This window comes from Lathamus discolor, chromosome Z (assembly GCF_037157495.1).
Source record: "Lathamus discolor isolate bLatDis1 chromosome Z, bLatDis1.hap1, whole genome shotgun sequence".
Taxonomy (NCBI): domain Eukaryota; kingdom Metazoa; phylum Chordata; class Aves; order Psittaciformes; family Psittacidae; genus Lathamus; species Lathamus discolor.
In genome coordinates, this window is record NC_088909.1 from 80,883,310 (window position 1) to 80,908,994 (window position 25,685).

Sequence of the window (25,685 nt, forward strand, 5' to 3'; positions counted from 1 at the left end):
TATCAACTTATAGTATCTCAGAACCAGTAAGTTATTTCTGAAAGTTTCCCTCATTTCTAAGTCCTGTCCTAACTTTACTAAGTAAATATTTTGAATCATCCGATGCCACTGCAAAAGATTGTGAGCAGCGTCTTGGAGTAATTAGCCATGACAAAAATTTACAAAACCACTTCTCTCTCTAAATTGAAACATACTGGCTATTGATATACTTACTGGTTAAAATCGTTGCTGGAAAAAACACAGAAGCAAAAACTGAAATTACAGTGTGTTTAAAATGAGCTGGTTTTTTCTCCATCTTTTATTTTTTCCCTGTTGCTTTCTCTCAAAAGATACAAATATGAAAGAATAATATGATGACTTTATCTTGGGCAGGTAGGCAAATGACCTTTTGCTTAAAAAAATCTCATGAAGTATCATCTTTCTTGCATAAACCCAAAAGTATGTGGATGTCAGCACAGTTGCAAAGCGTTCCAAGTTTGCCATGGAAACAACATTCTTATTTCAAAATAATACAACTGCTCACTGTGGACTATTGGCATGAAAGCTTCCAATCCAAGCTCATTGACAGCTTGTGGAGTGGACAGATGAGGCATGGAAAATATTTTAAATGAGTTCATTTATCTTGCTCAGACATGGGAAGAGACTGAGAATTTTTCACGTTTATAGAAAAAAGCAGAGGGAGAGAAAGAAAGAGATGGGGGGAAGGGGAGAAGGGGGAAAAGGCAGAGGTAGGAGTGGGTAATAAAGGGGAAGAAACAAAGGAAAATGGGAAAAGAGGGTAAAAGTAGGAAAAGGTGAGAATGCAGAAAAGTCAAAAGAGGAAAGGGAGAGAGAGGAAAGGTTGGAAAAGGGCAAGACAGCACCTTTTTATATAAATTATTACAAGTTAAGCTATATCTCACACACTGCATATTTTGTTCATTAGAATACATGCACTAAATGCTAGCTAAACGAGCAAATGTTTTAACTGGTCTTGACTCTTACCGTGATAGTTCTCAGAAAATAAACACTAATTCTTATTACTGCATTAAACAGATGCAGATTTAAACTGTTTTGTCTTAAGGACCTAGATATTTTTCAAACATGAGACATAATTCTCCTCTCAGACCTCAGAAATTATGCCATAAACTTCCAAGATGAAGAATACAATAGATTAAGTATTTAGTTAATGCAGGGTGTCTTACTGCCATGGATATTATTGGAGCTCAAGATATAGCAAGGAAGATGGCTCAAAGGACAGAATAATGTACTGCAAGTCAGACTAATTTTGATCCTGAGATTTGAATGGCTCCTAAGAATATGACTCTGACAAACTTAAAACAGATACAGGTTTCCTCCTCCTGTTTTGAACTTAGATCATTCTATGATTACCCCTAGAAAAGCAGCTTAGTACTAGATGTAACATGAGGACCAAATATAGCTGACATACACAATACACTTCCATGCGAAGCTCACACAGGAATCTTGCCACAAACCACAGAGTATGAAAATCTGCACAAGAACACAGATTTTTTTTTTTTTTTTACATCAGAATAATAAGCAAATATTACAAAGTACTGTAATTACTGATTGTCTTTGCAGTATCAGTTCTAATTCCATATATATAGAGGCTTTGGATCCTATTTACATATTGGAATGTAAGATATTCTTCTGAAAGCAAATGGAAAAGTGAAACAATGCAGTTCAAAGAGAATCTGGATAAAAAGAAATGCGTGTCTTACTTATTTTCAACAGAACTACCACCTATGGATATTTGATTTTTTTTATAGCTATGTCCTGTCTGTAACTTAAATTTTGCTCCATGTGGAAATATATATGTTTAATTTTTCTATTTTTCATTTATTCAGAATGTCTCTCTTTACCCAGCTTTTCAGTCACAGTGATTAGGCTTAGTTGGACTTTTCCTCACGTCTTTATCTTTGACATTTTTCATTTTCTAATTTCCCGCTCTGGGAAATGCTTCACATCCTTGATGGACATGTCATTGATTTGTTTAGTGCTAGAACTCAGCAAGGGCTGCTACTGAAGGGCAAGCTGTACTCTCTTTTGCTGTAATGCCCAGTCCAGTAAGAACATATTACAAACCCAGATTTTTAAAGTCTATTTTACCTGTCCAGTATGCAGACTGACCCATCTATTTGGTCTAAGTGGACCCATTTTGCATGCAAACTATTTTGTTCCGGTTTAAAATATAATTTTCAGCATCTCTGCCATCTGGCTGCATATTTTTCCCCCCAAATCATCTCTCACTGTGAACAGAACTTCATGAAATTACCACACCTTGGCCTATGGGACCATGCGTACCATTTTCCATGTTATAATTTTGAGAGTTTCTTTTCGTCTGTTTTTTTGTTTTGGTTTGTTTTTTTGTCACAAACTGTTTCTTTAATGTAGGATTCTATTCACAGGAAAATAAACTAACTACTGATTTAATTTTAAAGGCAGGTTTTTTTTAAGGTCCCTACCAAATGCTGTATCAGCAACAATATGTAGAAAAATTAATATTTTAAAAGTCACAGAGCAGGAAGAACACCTACCATACAGTCTGACTTCTGATACCAATTTTCAAAACTTCTTTTTAGCTAGGTAGAGTTCTGGAAAATATTCTTTCTCTCCACACAGTGCATCTAACTCTTGTGCTAATGGACCACTGAAAGATGCTTCATTGTGTCTTAATGGCATAATACATTATAAAAGTCAGGTGAAGGAAGGAATTACACCTCTCAATCTAAAGACATGTCATATAAAAGGCCATAGCTGATATTTCCAGACAGAAATACAACAACAATTTGCTAATATAGCACTTCCAAGTAATAGGCAAATTTTTGAAAACTTCTCTATCATAGAAAAGATTTTCCAAAATTTGTCCAGAATTCAATTAAGCCATTTATTAAACTATAATCTGACTTGAACTTCTGATTTGAACATGTCATTCATATGTCTAAGCATCTTGACAAATTATTCAAACATACACGTAAAACATTTAAAAGCGTAATTTAGTTGCTTTATCTCCTAAATAACCTTTTAATTACCTGGTAGAACTATGATTTCTAACAATTTCTAAATGCTTAGGCAGGAACCGAGGCAGCTCACAAAAGACTTCCCCACCTCATACATTGTCCATTTGCAATACACAACATAGTATGTCCTGGTTTCAGCTGGGGTAGAGTTAATTTTCTTCCTGGTAGCTGGTGCAGTGCTGTGTTTTGGTTTCAGTATGAGAACATACTGATAACACACCGATGTTTTAGTAGTTGCTAAGTAGCACTTGCCCAGATCAATGACTTTTCAGTCTCTCATGTTCTGCCAGAGAAGAGGGGCACAGGAAGCCAGCAGGAAGCAGAGACAGGACACCTGACCCAAACTAGCCAAAGGGGTATTCCATACCACAGCACGTCATGCCCAGTCTATAAACTGGGGGGAGTTACCCAGAAGGCCCAGATCGCTGCTCAGGTTTGGCTGGGTATCAGTTGGTGGGTGCTGAGCAATTTTATTGTGCATCACTGGTGTTTTCACATTTCTCTTCTGCTGTTGTTGCCATTTTCTATTATTATCATCAGTATTGTTATTGATGGTATTATTTCTATTATCACTGTATTTTGTTATTAAATGGTTCTTATCTCAACCCTCAGGTTTTACATTTGCCCAGTTCTCCTCTCCTTCCAACCTGGATGGCATGGGGGGAAAAGGAGGGTGAGTGAGCAGCTGCGTAACTTAGCTGGTGGCTGGGTTTAAACCTTGGCATAGTGTCTCAGCACCACAGAAAAGAGTGACATGGGTACTGGAATCTCTGAAGTCCCATACTACAGTACAGCTAACACAGTAACATGGAGGCACTCACGCTATCCAAACTTTCTGTGTAGCTGTGAATCATTAGTATACTTATTTGCACAGATCTTTGCTACAGGAAGACTAATAAACCCCTGTGATTTCTGACTGGTGGGGGCACATGTAGTACAACTCTTCCCATACACTATACTTAGCTCAGCATCCTTAGGACAGCATCCTGTCCCTTTCCAAGACAGCTTGCCATAGACTGAGATCATAGAGAGGCAACACTATGCACCTGTGTCCACAGAAAGAAAAAAAAATCACTGGAAGAAAAAGTGAAGAGAGCCTGTCTGATTCCCGGGAATTCCTGGAGATCAGTCGAGCAAGTAGGTGGCGTAACTGTTACTTCTCCATGCCACACTGATTGGGTAGACATAAATCTCCGTAAGCATGTTTCACCTTTCATTTATAACCTCATTACAAACAGCAGCTTCAACAGTGAGGAGGGCCACATTAGTAAATCACACTAAAAAAATTGGGGTTTAACTTTTTACAGAACTGTTTCTAGCAGAAGAAAGGAAAGAAGCTGAAAAAAGAGCTAGGATGCAGAAACTGTTATATTTATTATTTAAAGTGTATGTTTTATTGCTTTTACTGCTTCACTCCTTTTACTTCATTACTTTACTCATTTTTACTTACAATTAGCAACTAGCTTTTCAGCTGTGAGAGTTTGCCCAGAGAAACAGACAGTGGAGGATCACACTACGCTCTGAGAGATATTTATCAGTAAGACAGAAAAAGGCTAAGAAGACAAACAATGTAAAAAGGAAAAGCAAAACTATTATTCCCGATTTTTTTTACAAATTTTATTCTATCCATCTTCATTCACTCTTTAGAATAGCAATCCTATGTTAGCAGAAACTCTTCTCAATTTACTCTACATCCTTTTGCCCTGAAGATACTGGATATACAGCACTGTGTGATATAGAGCTGAAAATGAATTGTTGAGTTGTCTCAGCTGACAACTGAGCAGTGATGAGCTTAGCTATTAGCAATCAGGCGAACATCTGGTTTGAACAAAATCACTAAACATTTTAGTGGAGTCCTAGAAAGTGCATCTGGGATCATGGACATACACTGCACAAAAACAGTTGAGACTTCTTGAAACCACTACCACCACAGCTGTCTCTGCACCTCCACTGCCAGAAATCATGACTCTGTATGAACTATCATGAGTTATCTTTCATGAACTCTATGAGACTTTGTGAGACTAGTCTGCTATCAGTTTGATTAGCTTTGTCTTACTGCACTGAAAATGGACAAACAAAATGGATACATTCTCACATGCTACTTAGATACATTTACTACAGTACAGTTTGCACCTTGAACTGATAGAATTTACAAAGTGGTTTGAATTGAGTTCCAGAGACTCACTAGCATCTTTCATTTTAACATACTTCTGAAAGCACAGATTTAAGGTCAAGATGTTCAGTGTGATCACTTCCAGAGGTGTTCCTTAGCTAATTTTTATCTGTCATCTACTATTTTCATTACCTGAGGTCATCTCAGCTTGAACCTTCTTCACTTCTGCCTATGAGCAAAGGCGTAACACCTTTTAACCTTGCTAGGATCTTTGCTTTCACTGAAGATTCCTCTCTTGACCTTTACTTTCCCACCAATTATCAACAGCAATATGAGGAAAACTAGTAATAGGCTTCTTTTGACTTAATGACTCCTGAAATTTGACAGACACACAAACCTCACAATAATGGGTTGAAGAAAAAGTGAAGACCTAAGTAAAATATCTCCAGGAATGCTTTAATTCAAAATAGGTGGTATTTTTCAATCTTACATAATCGTATTTTTAAACAAGAAACATGGTCCTCTCGTTTGTCAATATAAAATATTATAAATATGACCACATATGCACAGCAATCTTTTATCTGCCCTGTTCATGTAAAAGGTAAGTTTGAGCAACTTCTTTGTCCTTAGCTGAATTTTTTAATAACTGACTTCTTTCTTTCAAATATACTCCCTACAACCCCAAAAAGATGATAAGATGCATAAAAGAGTGTGTAAAAGTATAACTTATTGAAGCTCTGTACTCAGTGATGAACACCAAGACTACTAAAGTAGTTCTAAACATCCAATCACATATTCTCATTTAAACTGGTATACCATACGGTATACCAAAAGCAAGCAAAAAAAGCCTGTTTAGTACAAGAAACAGTTGGTGGTTGGAAAATATTGGGGGTATATATTTATGTTCTGTGTTTGTTTATGCGAAGTTCTATGTAATTTAATTAAAGTCAGTTTTCAGTCTGTTCTCATTGTTTAGGTAATTTGTACGTACAGTCAAGTTAGTTCATAAGTCTAATAGTCTTCCCAAGCAATGTGGATTTTGTAGTACCAGCAGATACTCAAACAGTGTAATAAAGATATTATTCTGGCTCCTATTAGTGAAAAAAGACAGTGTGTGTTTCAGTGCTCCCACTAAAGCAATTTAAATTTAAATACTGCAGAAATGCAAACTTGAGAGTAAATATGGTTTGTCATGCATTGGCTGGGCAATATTTCTGTTCCTTGCTGTATCCTGGAGACAAATGATACTCCTTTTCCATTATTAGGTATAATTTCTGCACATTAATTTTTGCCTGTTTTTCAATTCAGCAAACACGATGAAAAACTAACATGTATCAAATATATCCAGTGCAACCGTATGTAAATTTTACAGCAGATATTAAGACAGAAGCCTTTCTCACTGCAAAAAACAGAAGTAATCAACACTACCAATAATAAATACATTTTGGGAGGAAGGAAGTACACTGAATTACACACCACTGAATTTTCACTCAGTATAAAGAAACTCTTCATACCTAGTTTAGCACTCATGGACATTTACTGCAGTACAATCAGAGTGGTCACTTGGCAGAGACTGAAAGAAAAGGCGTAAGTCTTACCAAATAATTTTGGAAGATTCAATAGGAAGAAGTTCCTAAATGCAACTTGGGAGAGTTATTAGTTGCATACTGGCTCCATCTCAGGCAAAGTACACAGCACAGATACCCACAAAAGTACAACACAGATACACAACACAGGATGTTATGACAAGCAACAAAGCAGCAGCTGCCTTTCAGCAGTCTGGGCAAGTGTCAGAGCAGGTATGTGAACTGTGAGCCTTGAAACATGGCTTTGGACATCTGCATTTCCTCTGACTTTTCCAATGCAAGTTGTTCAAAGATTAACCCAACACATCTGAAACCTGACCCAGGACACTAGAATTTGGCACAATGCAAAAATCTTCACCAGGGCAGAGTGTCAACCACAATATAAATTATTTCACTCTAAGATCTCATGAGGTTTCTTTTGCTCATACTGACACTATCTCAGCACTAATAACTTATTAATTTGTAAGGCAAATTATTCGGACCATCATGTAACCAGCATGCGCAATCTGAAACACTTGATTTTGCCAATGTTTCCTTTAAATCACATAGGATAAAAGATTTAAAAAACAAACATGCATACAGAAAACCACCACAAGCTTGTCTGAAGTGTAGAGCATTAAACAAGAGCAACCACAATTATTACTTACAAGTGATTATCAATATGCAGAAACAACAATATAACTGATGATGAACATGACAGTAAGGTAAATAATAACCTTACCTGTGGCTTTAAGCCAGGACAAAATGACAGATATTGAAAGATAAAGATAAAATTTCAGCTTAAAACGGAGAACTATGTCACATTCCTCACAGATGTTTGTTATCACCAGTCTTTAGTCTTCAGAAAGACCTCTACAGTAAAATTTCATTTATCAGCTCCCTACAGAGCTCTGCACTGAAACAAAAAGAATCTCCACCTTTTAACCAGTAACTCAAGAGAATATAGATAGTCAAATACTCTTATCACCAAAAGTCTGTTAATTAGAGAATTTGAAACTGCACATTCACCTATTTTCTACCTATCCAGTTTCATCTGCAGTATTTCCATATTCTCTGCAAGTCTAATGAAAGACCCCAGGTGTCCATCTTTCAAGCAGTGAGCCAGTGCATCTGCTCAAATGCATAATGCTATTTTCTGCCACAGTGAATTTCTAGAAAAACATTTTTTTGTGAAAATTGAATGCTTTGAACAGAATATTGAAATAAGAACATGCTGCTTTTGCTTTAGCAAGACTGAGAATATTTAAAGTTACTATTATGTGTTTTAATATGATTCTCATTTTCTTCATTAATGAATGCAAATTTCATAGCCATTTTACTTTTCCATACTAGAAAAATATTTTCAAACTTTGATAAAATGTCCCTGTACATGTCCACTGAAAATAAAAAAAGAGAATAAAAAAGTTCCCACATTCAGTTAATCAGTCCATTTTTCTAGATATAAGTTCTGTACATTTTCTGTTGTACACAATTTATATTGGTACAGAAATTGATACTGGTACAGGACAGCAACTGAACTATTTCACTGATTGACAGACACAGCTTACTCGAACAGTATGCAATAACACAGAAATGAACTAATGTTAACTGTGTTTTAAAAGGACAGTGTAGCTATTTCTGCGGGGGAAAAAGGTACATGACAACTCACCCCAGACCCTATTTTCCCAATGATTTTGCACGTGGGCCTGTATGCAGAGGATGGCACGAGTCCTCTTACAGTCCATGCGCACACAGGTCATTCCAAAACAAAGAAGGAAGGAAGGCTCTGCACACCCAGTTTTGTTCCAGATTATAAGAAGCTGCAGAGCACACCTGGACACTGAGTTTGGAAGGATGTGGCTATTCTCAGGTTTAGACACAATCTGCGACAATTCAAGGCTCATTTTATTTATAGAAGCTTGAACAGAGTTTTTCCCCAATAACCAGAAATCTTTTTACAGTACAAATTAAAACCTAAAAGTTCGCCTTTTATCTCATCAACAATTTAAAAAGGCAGGGGTGCAGATATCCACGTAAGAAACTTTTAATATTCATTAACAGCTGAGTAAATAGTTAAGGCCTGCCGTGTTTTATTTTGGGATGATTTATTTCTTGATAAGATTTTCTATAGCATGCGGTGTAAAGCTTTAGAAAAGCAAAAAGCCTGCTTCAGGTACAGCCATGGTCCTTTTTGCACATCCAAGAACAGGAAAAGAATTTACAACACCCAAGTCAGTGAACATAACTGTCCCAAAAGATGCTTCATACTTTGTGAAATCTTTCCATTCATTAGAAATAAACGAAGCTTGCTGTTGGGTCTTACTACACCTACACAATCATGTGGTAACTGTTGTTAGTGTTAGCTGGGCAGTAGCTATCTGTGACATACCTAACAGTGACACTTCATGTATTTCCACTTTTTTTTCTAGAAGAATTGCTGCCTTTATAGTGTGTTTAAGACTACATCAAGACCGTTTGTTATGGAATATGAAGTTTTACTGCTCCTGAGACCAGAAATCAAAAGAATTCCTTCATATTCCTCTCTGGAGGATATACGACAATGAAAGAACACACCATGTATTAGTGAAGAATACTACATGCTATTATTTCTAGCTAAAGCAATTAACACAAAAAGCAACTGTGAGGGTGGTGAGGCACTGGAACAGGTTGCCCAAGGAAGTTGTGAATGCTCCATCCCTGGCAGTGTTCAAGGCTAGGCTGGATGGGGCCTTCAGCAACCTTGGCTAGTGGAAGGTGTCCCTGCCCATGGATGGGGCGGCTGGAATTAGATGAGCTTAAGGTCCTTTCCAATGATTCTATGATTATGAGTAATAACCTAGAAAACTTTCAGTTGTGCTTTGCAAAGATAAAGAAATATCTTAGCACTCACTGGCCACCAACAAATCTAACCATATACATAATAGCTGCATATTCATAGATAAACAGTGTGCCAGTTCAAGGGTCAATGCTTGGAAAAGAAAGGCTTTTTTCTTTTCAAGACTGCTCAGAATATCAGTAAGGGAATAATATTAAATTACTCTTACCTGTTGATCTGGTGTAGCATTTAGCTTGGCCAGACAAAAATGAGGAAGGTGCCTGGGTTAAGCAGGGAATAACTGTCCCATGAGAGAGTGAATTTATAAGTAATATTTGAGTTCTCTATATGCTTCAACTCTGCTAGAATTAGGGCATTTCCTGCCACCAGCAAGCATACCAGCTACACAGCAGAAGAAGCTAATACTTACCTTGGGTTCGCTACCTATGGGGAAGAGGGAAAGGGCAAAAAAACTGCTTCTCACCAAAAGAACTGAAATGAGTCAGCAGAGTATAGTACATGACACTAGACAGGAAAAGACAGGATGGTCTCAGCGCTGCAGTCAGCATGCGACCAAAGAGATGGTGGGATGAGAACACTCTAGCTGCTACCAATGAAGGGAGCTTTAAGTGATTATGTTACAGGGAGGCTAGTCCACTATTTTACAATGCTTCCTGCAGATTAGGCCTGCAAATCCTGGATGCGTCCCTGCAGTAACCTTTACCAAAACTTACTTCCCCTAGCCTTCTTGGTAAGGTGGGGCTCAGTCCACTGCTTCTGCCATTCTTAGAAAATAACAGTATAACACAAAGACAAGGGAAAGGAGATTTGCGTTCAAGGATGCAGCTAGACATGTTATGGGAAAAGTCCACAAAAAACTTGGGGCAGTAAAATCTAAGAATGAGGCAACTGGACCCTGCTTATAATCATAAATAGATGCCAAGACCCAAGTCCTAATTTACAGACTACTTTGGTTGGGTTGTTGGCTTGAAGCCAAACCAATTTAATATTCACCCTTCACATTTAGAGTCAGCTACTTCAGCTTTGATTTCAGTATTAGAGCTAGGATAAACTTATTCTAGTCATCCCTGGGAGACAAGAGACCTGTATTCCCACCCTGTTATCCAGAACAACTCCCTTCCTGATTCTACACTGAATCCTCCCCTTCTCTTTTTCTTTCCTCCAAAAGATGAAAGACAAAATATAACTACTGTAAGTTATAATTTGCAAGAGGCATTAAATATGAGCCGCAACATAAGGTGATAGTGACATAACAGATGTCTGATATAATGCAGATTACTCCCCTATTTGAATGTGCTTCAATTTGAAAAGCAGTATTATTCAAAATTGGCTGTTCAGTGATTTGAAGTCTATGCTATGGACTTGCAATGTGAATTTGAGGAAAGCAGACTTTTCTGCCATTGTGTGTCCCCATAATTTGAGTTTATTTTTCAAATAGCAACACAAAGCTATTCCCAAGAATTTGTGCAACAGGCTAAGCCAAAGGATTTTTCTGTTTTAGCATTAGCATCATAAAAAGTACGAAATATATTTAACTTACAGAAACATACAATTCCTAGAGAACTACAAAGGTGTTTTCCCACAGTCCTACCTTTAAAATCAGTACCTTAATTCCATTCTAAAATCATGCTAACATAACACCTCGTAAGACATGAAATCCATGGGGCTTAAGAGATCTCAGATTTATTAAGCAAGGTAGTTTTTATTACGAGTGAGTCTGACTTTGTGCCCAAGACCCTAATTAACATAATGTAAAAAAGCTAAAAGAGAGCTATATTTTCAGTAACACTGTGACAATGAGCAAATTTATCTACCAATATTTATAATCTTTTCTTTAAGGACGGTTATATTTGATGAATTGAAAAAACAATCTACCTTTTTCTTTTCTTACCACAAATGTGAAATTAAAAAGCTTCTTAAAGCAAGCATTTCACTATAGACAGTTTAGAAAAAAAGCTCAATAGCAACTGTTAGGAACAACAGCACAACAAACATTCAGTAAGTGTGTGAGTGGAATATAAACCATATATAATGCGGCTCATGATCTCTGAAGTGTTAACTGCTATTGCTTCAAATACCAGGGCTCCTACAAATGTAAGACAGTACGTTTGTACTATCTGCATAAAGAAATAGTGACTGGGCAACTCTGAAAGGGAAGAAACAAGATGTGATACTGTGTAAATGGAATAAATGCAATACAGGGTGAATGGAAGACAACAGCAAATAAACAGAACAGAAGGAGGGAGAGAGGGAAGGAGCCACAGATAAAACACAGAATATATTGATATTGGTGCTAGTGAAAATAATGGAAAATAAATATTGAAATTGAGTAACTGCAACTTAATACTGAAATCATTCATCTTTAAAATACTATAAAAAATGGTCAGGAAACATTCAGAAGTGATGAATATGCTATATTCAGGAACTGACTGGCAACTTGTATGCTCCAGGATCCAGCTGTGAGTGTCTGGACTGTGGGACACAGGCCATTGTAACTTGGTTCTGCAAGACTCTTCTGGCAATACATTATGAAGTTTCATGCTGCTTTTGTGTCAGTCTGGCGGGATTCCTAGTTTGTACTGTAATACCAAAAGTATGAGAAATTCATACAAGTTTAAATGAGTCATTTTCCTTTATGCCTTCCACCCCGGGATATTGCAGCTAAGCCTTTCCTAGAGAACATCTAGACTCTATTGTTCAGTAACTGCAATTCCTGATGATCAGCTAATGCTAGTGCTCATCCAGGCTTTTAAACTCTACAGAGGAAATAAGACTCTAAAAAGGTTTTTCAGCACTACGCTTTGTTTGCATCCACCTGGCTTTCTTCTTTCAGGGTGTGCAGGTCTTGTATGCTCATCATGAAGAGGCCTACAAGCTAAGAACCTGATCTCTCATAAGGTTAAGATTCAAAAAGGTTATTCCTACCTGAAAGCAAAACTGAACTGTTAGAAACAAAATATTCCTTCAAGGTTAATTTTTTCAGAATATTTTTGGTAATGCTCACAGGCCGGAGGGTTACAAGATATATTTTGTGCAGCATTTTGAAGGGGAATGCTCTGTGGGTACTATTTTCAGTGACACCAATAATGATACCTGTTCTTATGTTCTACCCATGGTTTGTTCGTTCTTTCTTACTTTATATTCTTCCTTGTTTTCCTTCTGTTCTGTTGGTTTACTTTACAAATAAAAACAATTGTATTAACAACTTTGTAAAAATTATAACACTGTACAAATAAGGAAATTCCACTACTGTGCTGTAATAATGAACTATAAAACACATTTCTGTGACTGTCATTAAAATGCTGTTCCATTGCAGGAATGTAGTTCACATCAAACTGAATGTTTTATTTGAAAACAGAACAAACAGAAAATCTTATTTTTCTTAATAAGTAATTTTTTTTTTTAAATGGAATAAAGAACATTTTGCAAATCTATCACCTCAGTTTCAAGAAATCAGAAGTCAGCAGCCCCAGCTGTACAGAAGTCAATTAAGCCTTTTGTCCTCATCTGCTAATTGAAGCATGACACACTAATTCCCTTGTGGAATTATGAGTGCTAAAGTATAAAAGTTATCTGCAGTGGTAACACTTTTCCTTCATAATTCAGTAAGATAGGTTGCACAGATTGTTGAAGTTATAAAATTCTTCTGCATTATCTCTGCAGACTGCATATCCAGTTCCATGGCAAAAACAAGAAAGTTGAGCGATACTCGAATTCAGAATTTCACACAATGAAAAGAAGCAAATGTGGTAAGAACATCCTACATTTCAGCATTATCATGAAGATGATAAAAATATAGAGAAGTGGGTTAGAAACATTCTGCAATGATGCTTGTAAAGCCAAAACAGCTATCCTACACACCGCATTCCATTTCCTGATTATCTGTGAGGGACTGTCAGATTTGCATTTGTGAGGAATTCCAGCTGTACCAGCATTGATTTATATCAATAAGGATGGTTTATTTTTCTAGGTATGCAATTCCTAAGAATCACTGTCTTAATTCTCAGCAAAGGCAACACAACTATTATTCTACCAAATTATACTTATTAAGTATCACCAAGCTTTTGAAGATTTATGAGAGTTGCCCAGACACCTCAAACACACAGAACTGCATACTTGTTCAGTGACAATAACAGTACCATAATTGTACGTTACATATCAGAAGAAATATTTTACTGGAGCAATAGGGTGAACATGACTGCTGCCTGGCATCACAGTTTACTTTTTTATAGCTCTAAGAAGTTTTGAATAGCTGCCTTCAGCGATGCAGATTATTATAGTGGAACAGAAAAAGGCAATACCTTAACTTTAGATCAACACAGTGCGAAGGAACTATACATCTATACATCTTTTGTGGGGTCCTCCTTCAGGCTAGGTTGTCTGACCTCTGCATATTTTTATTGTTTTGCTACTAAATGCTTTATGTTACTCATAGAAGGTTCTCTCTTTATTTTTATGAGTGCAATTTTAAGGATTGCAGAACCTTACGAATCTGGGAAAACTGTACTGTGCAAAACTGAAATATTTGCAAACACCAATCCTCATTTATTAAAACAATAATCATAATTTATGCATAAAGGGACATATATGAACTAATAAATTGTAACAATGCTTTATATTCAGCCTTGTATCAGTCCGAAGAGACAGAATAGCATAATGATACCAGCTTTCAAGAGAGTGACAGAAATGTGATAAAAAAGAAGTTTTTTACTGATAACTTTGTAATTTTATTTGTTAAATCAAAAAAAAATGCATTGAAATAAAAATACAGTGCATATATGCCATTTGTGGTACACTTTTCAGTTTGTTTTTCTTTTTTTTAATCACTGGCTTGAAGTACATAGTCTACAATATTACCCTAACTAAACGTCTCAGAACACTATCAAACACTCACTTTTACTCACCTGTACATGTTACACCTTTAAATTTCCTGAACTTCAAGTATAGATACCGCCTATAAGCTACACTTGCTGTAAAGAAGCAATGCGCTGTATATCCCCCAGTCCCAAATGAGCATGAGTTAATGCCGTTTCTTAGAGAAGAAGCATTTTGATAGCTTCTTTAGAAAAGTTACATAAATGACTATTTTGAAAACTGTTACAGTTGCTTTTGTTAAGTATGAGGTCTCTCCAGAAAAAAAAAAAAAAACACAAAAAGCAGGGTAAAACTCTTTTGCCCCACCGTATCTAACAAACTACTACTGCAGCTTTTGAGATAAGATACAACTGCATACGTGTTATGCGTGGATTTAAGAAAAAAAACACAATGGCAGACTATTTCAGAACATTTAGAGGTTTTGGCACTAAATATGGGTCAAAAATCACTAAACATATCAACAAGTGACACTCATTAAAATAAATCACACAAAATGGCACTTGCATGATAACACATTGTGACAGTACTACTGCTTTCATAAATAAAGAATGAAAATTAAACTTTCATAGTAAAATATTTCACTAGGCTAGATTGGAAAGTTTGACACAGTCAATTCATCACTGCAGAAATCACACAAACCTCAGCCTGCTGTAGTCAGGAAGCTCATTATTTCATTAAAATTGCACTGTATCCAGAAATCCAACATTCCTTTTATTAAAAATAATCACCAAAAAGTTGAATGGTAACTGTCAACCTCCTACACTCCAATCTGATATCCTATTTAAATGAAGGCTGAAAAGCAAAAAGTAGTCATTGTCAATAAAACTACATTAGACTTGTGGAGTACAGAAAGCAGATGGATAGATTCAAGGCGTACTTTACAATTTGTTCAGAAATTCAGAGTGGCACAAATGCTCTAGGAAAACATAAACAACATTTTTCAATGAATTTTTTTATGGTCAAAACTGAAACTACAGGAACGGTCAGTTTTAATTAATGTTCTGAATGAAAAACAGGGTGGAAAGCTACTACCCAAGTTTTTGAGCCCAGTTCTCCATTCTGAGAAGGAATCAGTACAACATGATCACTTTCACAAACAGCATGAGCTCCAGCAAAACACCAGAGCAGTAACGGGTAATAGCCCAAGGGCTGTACTAGGCTAGGTTTCCTAGTGATGTCCTTAAGCTGGGCCTCAAGGAGCCAGCAGACTTCCCTAAAAAAGGAGGGTCTGTCCAGTGTATTGTACCCTCTGTTCCCCTCAAAAGCGAATCAACTATACCTGCCTTTTCTTCCTTGTGGAGAAGGTCTTGATACAGGTGCGGTAGTCTTTTACTTTAGCAACACCACCTCTGGTATAAATGGACCACTATCCACATCATCAACTGACTGAGCTTCCACATCAAGAGCATCATTCCTGCTTCTGTCTCAGAAAAGGCAGAATGATATCACCAATCTCTCTTTCTCAGATTCACTGATGCTCCTCCAACCTTTCTGCTTCCTCATGTAGCTTTGCCACTAGGCGGTGCTTGGTCACACCTGACACAGCTGTTTTCACTACTGCCACCAATTACCAGTGAAAGGCTCCGGGCAGGCCCTGCAGCCTAAGTGCTGGGCAGCAGCATGTTTCCATGGGTGGGAGCTCTGTCTGGTAGCCACATCACTGAGTGCAGAGGGCACAGCTTTCTCCCAGGGATGCCATAACCAAGTTCTTCCTAGAAGCATGATGACCACCAACTGAACTCACCTTTTGAGCTGATAGGGTGATGACACCCTTCCTGCATGCCCTTCTGCTGCACAAACTGCAGTGCCATGCCCTGGTTGTTGTGCTCCCTAGGATGCTTTGTGTAAGTACGCCAGTGGCTGCAGTTCTGGCAACACCCAGGCCTCGTCAGTGTCTCTTGCGAGAGCTGGTGGGTCTTTCTGCTGCCCTGGCGTTTCCCTGCCTCAGGAAACCCTGCTGTGAGCCAATATATGCCACTCTGCTGCAGATGGACCTGGGTTCGGAGCTGCCTGCCTCTGCAACTGACTTACAAACACTGTAAATACACTTGCACAAGAACTCATCTGCTACTGCTCTGATGTCCAAAAGGCAGAGGAATATATAATTTTTTAAACCCAGTTTAAGCTATTTTCCAGAGTCTCTAGTTGTATTTATATACCCTTGTATGTGCCCAGTTTCATAAAGTTAAATTCTATGCAACAGGAAGGTAACATATTCATTGCTCACATTATGAACTTTATTTACACCAATTCTGGTATGATTTTGTTATGGCACCTTTGGACACCTTTGCTGAAAAAACAGACAGCAACACTGTCCACAAAGAGAACTTTCTGTCATACAGTGTCACTCTATAGCACATAGCCTACTGGAGAATTTGGAAGATGATGTAGGCTGCAGTGCCATCATTACGATGTTGACATCGCTTTATGACTTACATTTGTCAGACTTGGACAGTGTAGTCTCTCAGCTTGCCAAGTGCCCTGCTGTGATAAGGTGCAAGGAATAAGTAAGCTGCTTAAGTTCAGAGCTGACAAGACAGATGTAATGCTTGCCGGTAATGAAAACAACATGCATCTGTTCCTGAAGACCACACAGTTAAACATACTGGATGTGCCTAGCAAATGATCTCACATCACTATGTATATAGCAGAAAACATGCCAATCCTCCAGAAACAAAATGTTCTGTCATTTGGGGTAATTTCACTCATCTATAGTTTAAGCTGTGGCTATCTAAGAGACCATACCTTCTTCTGATAACAATGGGATGGCAAAATAAAACAGCAGGATAAAATAAGTGACTCTTAAAAGCACCCCACTGTAAAGAAAGTGGGGTGACAAAAGGAGGACAAATCACTAGTCTCTAAATGAATGTGCCATTTTTTCCAGTAATAAAACTTACCTAAAAGAGATACCTTATCCATTTTCTTGGAAACTGCATGCAAAGAAAGCTCTCAGAGAGCTACTTTAAATCCTGGAAAAAGGCAATCTCTGGCAACAGTTCAGCAATCATTCCTTGCTGTTTACAATTAACATTAACTTGAGTTACTTCAAATCTCCAGAATTTGATGCTTAACTCAAGTTACTACTTTCTGCAGCAGCTCCTTACAAACGTTATTTCAAATAGCAGTCAGCATCATAAAGAACAACTAATATGAACCTGTTAGACAGGTTCTTAAGCTTATAACCTGAATTGGACCTTCTTCACTTCAGGCAACAGCTCTTACAATAACATTCCAAGAATCACCACAGCACTGCCTTGCGGCACAGAACTTTAAAAATGACGAGAAAAAAGTGGCTTGAAGTACTAAAAATCCAAACTTAACCTCTGAAAGCTAATCATTCTCACAGAACTGAGTTTCCAACTACTTCCAATTATGTCCAAATAATTAATTTAGCAATTACTCATCATTCTATCCCTAAGGCACACCAAATCTTTAGATACCATGTAGCACAAGTAAGCAGAAAGAGTAGGAAGTGACTGCACAGCTGGAAAGCTATGATCTAATCGCTATCACTGAAACTTGGTAGGGGAAATTACATGGCTGGAGAACTGCAACCAGTGGCTACAAACTGTTCAGAAGGGACAGGTAAGGAAGGAGAACTGGGGGGTTTGCCTTCTACGTAAAAATAAATTAATTAATTAATTGACTGCAGAGTGTTGTCTTTGAAAAACAGCAGTGATCAGGTTGAGAGTTTGTGGGTGAAAATCAGGGGCCAAGCCAAGAAAGGAAGCCTCATCGTTGATGTTTACTACTTGCCACCTAATCAAGAGGACCCTGGTGCTGAAGCATTCTTACTTTCACTGCAGGAAGCACCACACTCACAGGCTTTGATCCAGCTGCAGGACTTCAGTCACCCTGATGTCTGCTGGGAAAGCAGCACAGCAAGCTCTAAGCAGCCCAGAAGCCCTGGAGCATCAAGAATAACTACTTAATCCAGGTGAGACATGACCCAACAAGAAGAGGAGCATTACTGGGCCCACTGCTCACCAAACCAGATGAACTAATTGGAGAGGTCAAGACTGGAGGCAGCCTGGGCTGGAGTCATCATGCTCTGGTGGAATTCACAATCTCGAGGGGTATGGGCCAGGTGAAGAGTAAGGCCAAGACCTTGAATTTTAGGAGAGCAAACTTCCAGTTGTTTAGGGAATTACAGGATGGGACTTCCAGAGAAACTGCCCTTAGGGATAAAGGAGCAGAACAGAGCCGGCAGCTCTTTAAGCACATTTTTCTTGGAGCACAAGAGCTCTCAATTCCCATGTGTAAGCAATCAGGCAAGGGTGCAGGACACGAGCACAACTGGTCAAATCAAAATGTAAGGAAGATATGCACAGGCAGTGGAACCAGGGACATGTTTCCTGGGAAGAATACAGGGACACTGCCTGGATGTGTAGGGATGGGATTGGGAAAGCTAAGGCACAGCTGGAGCTCAATTTGGAAAGGGACACAAAGAATAATAAGAACACATTCTACAGACACGCTGGTCAGAAAAGGAAGATTAAAGAAAATGCACTACTCCACAATAAATGTGAAAGAACTAGTGACAACATGTTGGCTGAAGTACTCAGTAACTTTTTCTGCCCCAGTTTTCACTGGTAATCACTCTTCCCATGTCTCCCAAGCCAGGGACTGGGGGACTGAAGTCTCTCCCACTGTAAGATCAGATCAGGTTCAAGACCATCTGAGGAACCTGAACACATCAAATCCATGGGACACAACGAGGTGCACCTCAGGGTCCTGAGGGAACTGAATGTTGTAGTTGCCAAGCCAAGCTGGCAAAATAGCTTTCCCTTGACAATTTAAATTTAGGTTTTCAAGTATGTTGGTTTGATGTGTATACAGCCACTACAAAAACAACATAAGCAACAACAAAAACAAATATAAAAGTGCCTCTATATCATGTGTATGGGTGATCAGAGACATAGCCTCCAAAATTACGCTGTCTCCAAAGTATTTTCTTACAGATACAATCCTGGTGTCTATTTTCTTTCTCCCAGTTTTCTAAAAATTACTTAATTTTGCATATGCTGGAAACATGTAATCCTTGCTAGTACTACACTTACATCAGCAGACATGTTTCTGTCCCTTTCCTGGCCATTTTAATTCTCATGTGTTCAGCATGATTTATCATTTTCTAAATCAAATGTCTTTCTACAGAAAAACTTTATGTGCAATTAAAACAGAAAATTAAGGCTCAAAAAACCTGCAATCTAAACATTTAATTTATAAATAAATCCAATTTCCACCAGCACCCATGATTAATATTCCCTGGGACATAAAGTAACACTTAGCAACACTGTATTGGTATAATCTTACATAGGTTTCAGACAGTATTCTTCTCAGAAACTAGTGACACCAGTATCAACAAACAGAAAGGCAAGCTAAGCCACGAAGTGACTGACCCAGTACTAAATATCTGCAAAGTTCAAATCAGTTACCATGGTACGAGATCCTGATAGGATCTGCTACCTTACTGATACAATTTGAACACCTTTCAAACAAGCAACAGTAAAAAAATGAGCTTTGCTATGACATACAAGCACAACCACTTTTGCTCTTTTGGTATTACTATCTACAAATACTCAAATCATAATTGGAAGTGGGCTCTGAACTTTAAAGCATGCAAACCCTTCTTGAAAGCTTTATCAGGTAATTTAAATAAAGTAAGCCAAAATAAAGTAAATAAATTCAGCAGGTTTATAATTTTTAAAAAGTCAGAATATTCTAAATTTACTTTTTTCTTACTGATGCGAAGTAAAACCATTTAGATAACACATGATCCTCCTGCCAACCAGTTGGTCCTTTCCTGTCATCAAATAATTAGAGCTCAGGGAGTTATTCCATGCTTGATAATGTAGAATATTATCTGCAAAACAAAACGATTCTTCACTCTCAACCTTCTTATACTATTCAAAACTCAGCATCTAATTTAGCTTTTCAATGACATTCGCCTGTGGACATCTACCTGTTTAACTTGTAAGTTACCTTTCTCATGCACCTGTTGCATTATTGTCCATGCACTTGTTGCATTGTTGTCCATTTGCATGCGGACACAAAAAACCCCACATACATTATCTCACCTGTACACAAATATATATTTTATAGACAAGAGATTTCTCACCTATATGCAAATACATATTGTATAGACAGAGATGAACTTCAAAACACAGACCTACACATCTTATTATGGACTATTATTCACCCAAATCTTTAAAAATTTCAAAGGATTTTTATAGGAAAAATCCATTTTCTTGATCATAAAGTCCTCTGTGAAAATAAGAAATACAGAGGACTACTTAACATTTTAAACACTGCCTTCATTCTTACAAAATGTCTGTGCCTTCAGACATTATTTATAGTCACGCATATCTAATGTTTTCCATATTTCTCATAAGACTCGGTAGTGTGGTACTGCTGCAAGATACAAATTTGACAGTTTGCAATAGGATCTGCTCATTGTAGCAAATTATTCTGACAGTAAGTACTATTTAGCCAGCAGTGTACGTTCTTCTAACATACTTATTAAAAATCTTATGAACACTGACTACAGCACGTACACTAAACTATATTTGATACATGATTGCAATGAGTCACCACATTTTTAATGAATTATATACTGCAACTATGAACTATTGCATAATTTTCAGTTTAGATAGCACACTTTTATATAGTATGCTATTTAAACTATTTCATTAACAATTTTTAAATTATTCGGAAATATTTTTAAATGTCTCAAGATTCCTGTCGGTTTTGCTCACACTGCCTGTGCATGTGTGCAACGAGTTAGTTAATGTGTGAATGTATACATGGTATAATGATTTTCCCCAACTGCCCTTCCAGCAATATTTTGTAAATGTTGAAAAGTAATCAATACTTCTTTGTATTACCAGAAATGCATAGCAACACTGGTACACACCCCTGCAAGTATTTCTTTACTGTTTCACAAACACAGCTGCAGTAATAGTTCTGCTACGCCACTGCAGTTTAACAAATGAATTTCATTACAAATTAGAACACAGAAGATGAGCAGTGTCCTCAAATGTCTTTAATCCCATTTTTTTTTTTTTTTAGGTTTCCTACATCATTAAAATGGAATGACAGGCAGGACAATATATGTTCATTCTTTTAAAAGCTCATACACATTTTTTGCTTTGATTCCATTCTTCAGTGGCATACCACAGAGAAATCTCTGTATTTTCAGAATTGATGTACCTTTCAATACTATAATCTTTTGGCTTTCAAGCTCACTATTATTTGCCTTCAGGTGAAAATTTTAAAGTGTATAGTCTTCTAAAAAGAACTTTATGGCTTCAGCCATAAAGCCACTGAAAGGCTTGTAGATCAGTCATCATCACAGTGTAGATTTCTTTTCAAAATAATGTTCCTCACTCAGAGTACACTTGTGCTTATACTCGGTTCACTTGTCAAATACAAATTTGAGGTCATCAAAAGCTTCAGGGCAACTTCAGCTATTCCAAAACTCATTTTCTACCTCTATTTTGTTGGAGAAATAGGATTTCAAATGTAAAAATAATAGGAAACTCTACTGATAAAGAAACAAAGGCATCTTATGTACATGTTTCAGTACATCATTGCAGTGTCTGCCTGTAAAGACCATCAAATACCCAAGCATTTTAAAACAAATATCACAAGCAGATAATGTATTTTGCTATTGTGTTGATATGTATTCTATCCAAAACATGATTTAGAGTTGCAGTCTTAAATATCTAGGTTTAGGAACATATGCTAATGATCCTATTTAAATGTTTCTTTTGTAACAGATGAAACATTTAAACACTCTCATTTACAATGCCTAGTGTTCATTGCAAGTCACGTATCTGACAAGGGTAAATGACGTTAGGCTCAATATTTTTGTTGGCTTGGATTCCTTGGCCATATAATAGTGTTTTTACTTAATTCTGTTTTTAAGTCCTATTTTTTATTAAAAGAAAATGACAGACAAGAGAGTACTTACTCTTTCTTTTAAAGGCTAAGTTTATGTTTGAGAGGTCAGTCTGGCTTTTTCACCTCCAGAGACTTTCATGCAGCTACATTTCATATTTATAATTAGAGCTGAGTAATTAAACTCTTTTGAAAGCAGAGACTGTCCAGGTACTTGGGGAAAAGCTTTTCCCTTCCCAAAGTAAAATGGAGTTTTATCACTGACTATTACACACACACAGGAACCCACAGTCTGTTTTCTATGATCCAAAGCCTCATACATATACACAGTCAAGATAAATAGGTTTTCAAAAGCTGTTTACAGCGAGGTTTCTCCTAGAAGACTTTAAGGACATACAGAATAAGGCAAAAATAAATTAATAAGGCTAAACTCTGCTTGAAACCTAAGCTTTAACTACTTTTTGGAAATTGTTAGTTGCTGTTAGTTGCTGTTAAACTGTGTTGGGATAGAAGCTCGCACCACACTCACAATGGCATAAAATCTCCTCCAAATCACACATTTATTTCAAATTGTCACTAGCTGAAATTCTGCATATACGTTTGGACAACTTTCATGTGCCCCCCTCCACACCATCACTTCTTTACAACTTTGCCTGCTTTTTTATCTTCTCTAACATTTTCACTGTGATTAAACAGTATTTAAACTGGCATTTGTGTATTTCCCACCTTTTCATGCTTGTTTATGTCATGTTAAACATAGAAGAACTGAGTATCTGCAAAGCAGCCAGCATATTGTAGTTTATGTAAGATATTGTTTTAAAATGTGTGATAAGGTATATCTCTTCAGCCTCTTAATTTGAGAATCTGTGCGTAAACATCTGAATTCAACATACTTGTTTCCTAGCTTGATAATCACAGATTGTCATTGACACAGCTACTGGAACTCAAAAGTGTCTGATGGATATGACTGTCCAGGCTGAGTTTAAAATAAAGGAAGAAAGCCTGACTCCCTGACAAAAGAGACCAGGACAATCTCTTTTTTTCCGGTTACGTAAGTTTCAAGTAAAAGGGAAAAGGTATAGTCACAGAGAGGTAAAGTTGAGAATCTGTACGTTTTAGCGTCTTTGTGGGATACTGTCTACAATGAGGTTGCCTGGGAGGCCTTTTGCTTGCACATAAAAAGTCTACTGTCCATCAGTATCATGGGTGTACACGTAACCCATTGGAAAAAGTTTGGGAAATATGAAAACATTCTGTCATTCTATAAAACCCCAGCAACTTACAGACATGAAACAGTTGCACAATAGCATTTTAAAGCTATGAGCTACTGTAAGCATAATACAAGTCTTGATTCTGAGAGGAATGAGTATATGCTGAATATCTGATAATGGAAGAAGACAGGAATAATGCAGGAGTGACAGGAAACACACTGATTTCAACCCAAAATGTGCAGTGAATTAGAACTATTTAACAGCAATCAGTATACATACTAGGTAACTTATAAAGCCTACTGATATGTTCATGTTTGCACAGATGTTATTTGTAAAAAACAGAACACTGACTTCTTTGATATTCCTTTGTAGATGCTACATTTAAGAAAATGTCAGCTCAGCCTCTACAGATTTCAAAAACAGTACACATTCTGCTTATATTGGTTTCTTACTATTTCAGAGAGGGGGATGTGAGGGAAAGGATGGAGGAAAGAAGGGGTAGAGGGAGGGAGGGGAGAGAAAGAAAAGGTTTAAAACTACTAGAATTAAGTGCTCCTGCATTGTAAGATCTAGTTCTGGTATGGCTTCATGCAGAATGTAATCTATCCTTTGTAATTGTTTTTCATTGTTTCCTTCTCATTAAAAAAAAAAAAAATCAACAAAACCCATCCCAACCCAATTTCATAAAGGAAGGATGGCATAGTAAGGCACCTCACATTTATTAGCTATCCCATACTTTAACGTAAAATGCATTACAAAGAGAGGCCCCAAAATGTATTTTTTTTTAATTAGAAATCATTGCTTATGAAGGCTCAGTATTAACAAAGAATGTAAAAAACTTGCCCTTGCTTACACAGTGAACACTCTGTAACTCTGAATAATGGAGAATGATGGAACAAAGATGTCCTTAACCTAACAAATAGGACAGCTGTGAAGCAGGAATTGGCTGCTGAAGAACAGAACTGGCAATTCCTACCATTTCCAACAGGAAAACTGGCCCAAATCAATTGCTCATAGATTCCTAGCGCTAACATCAAAAAGTGTAACGCTCAGTATGTCAAAGAAGTTAACAGCAGGTCACATGGCATCCTCTGTCCACTCCAAATTATGGAGTATACGATAACAGAGAGTAATGAAAGATAATGAAGCTTCAACAAAGCTAGTGAAGGGCCTAGAGCACAAATCTGAGAAGCGTACTGGGCCCTCAGTGACATGGCTCAGTGATGGTCTTAGCAGTATTGGGGCAATAGTTGGACTTGATCATCTTAAAGGTCTTTTCCAACCTAGTTGATTCTATGATTCTGTAAGAATGTAAGGGGGGCCAGCACCGGGGAAGAAGACACGGGAATTCCTAGATAGAGAACAGAATAAATTTATACATAATTCCTGGGGTTCCCCTGAGGCAGAGAACCCACTGTGAGTCCGTATGAGAGCATAGCTGGTATTCTGTAGTACCAGGACTCAGGACTAAAGTAAGGATCACATTTGGTTTGAGAATGATGCGGCATGTATACATAAGGTCATTGACAGCAACCTTTAGGGAAGTAGGAACCCCAAGTTTCAGGAAACAAGAAAAATAATTTACAGAAAGCATCTAATACACAGGGCTTTAAATAAAATATGCAGTATCCATGCAATTCCATCCAATAGATATTCCTTAAATATTTCTTTTTAATACAGAATATCAAAATGTTATTCAGGAGACAGTTTAGCTAGCATATTCACTGTGAAACAAACCAGAGTTAACCCATCAGATACAGGAAATTATTGGCAACAAAAGCCAGAATTTAAAAGCAGACAGACTTCTCGTGTTTCTAGAGCAAAAGCTCCTTTATCCAAGGAGTACTATTTTATTGGTCTATTGACATTAAAACATTATAGAGCTTTTCAAAATGGTCATACTGCTTACTTTCCTTAAATTAGTAAAAGCCTAACTATTTCATTATAAATTCAATGTCAGGAACTAATTCTCGGAAAAATAAGGTTTAATGAGCCAAACCAGGACTAAACTGCTTCCTTTCCTCACAGTAAGACTGTCCACTACCTGCAGCAATACTACATTTGTGGCTTTTATAAAGTACATTTTCTCACATTTTTATTGTACTGAGCTGAGTTCCTTCTGCACCATATTTATTCAATTAAAAAATACAACCTCTTTTACTT

At 37.2% G+C, this 25,685-nt stretch overlaps 1 protein-coding gene across 7 annotated transcripts in view; it reads right to left on the reverse strand.

The window, feature by feature from the left end:
- Positions 1 to 25,685, reverse strand: part of KDM4C (lysine demethylase 4C) — a 261,790-nt gene that overhangs the window by 45,919 nt on the left and 190,186 nt on the right. The window contains exon 18 of one of the 7 annotated variants that reach the window (XM_065662340.1): positions 20,216 to 20,275. The exons of the other annotated variants lie outside the window; for them this stretch is intronic. Within the exon in view, the coding sequence (XP_065518412.1) occupies positions 20,237 to 20,275 (39 nt within the window). The 3' untranslated portion in view covers positions 20,216 to 20,236. Of the gene's footprint in view, positions 1 to 20,215; positions 20,276 to 25,685 lie in introns of those variants that run through there. 7 annotated transcript variants of the gene reach the window in all.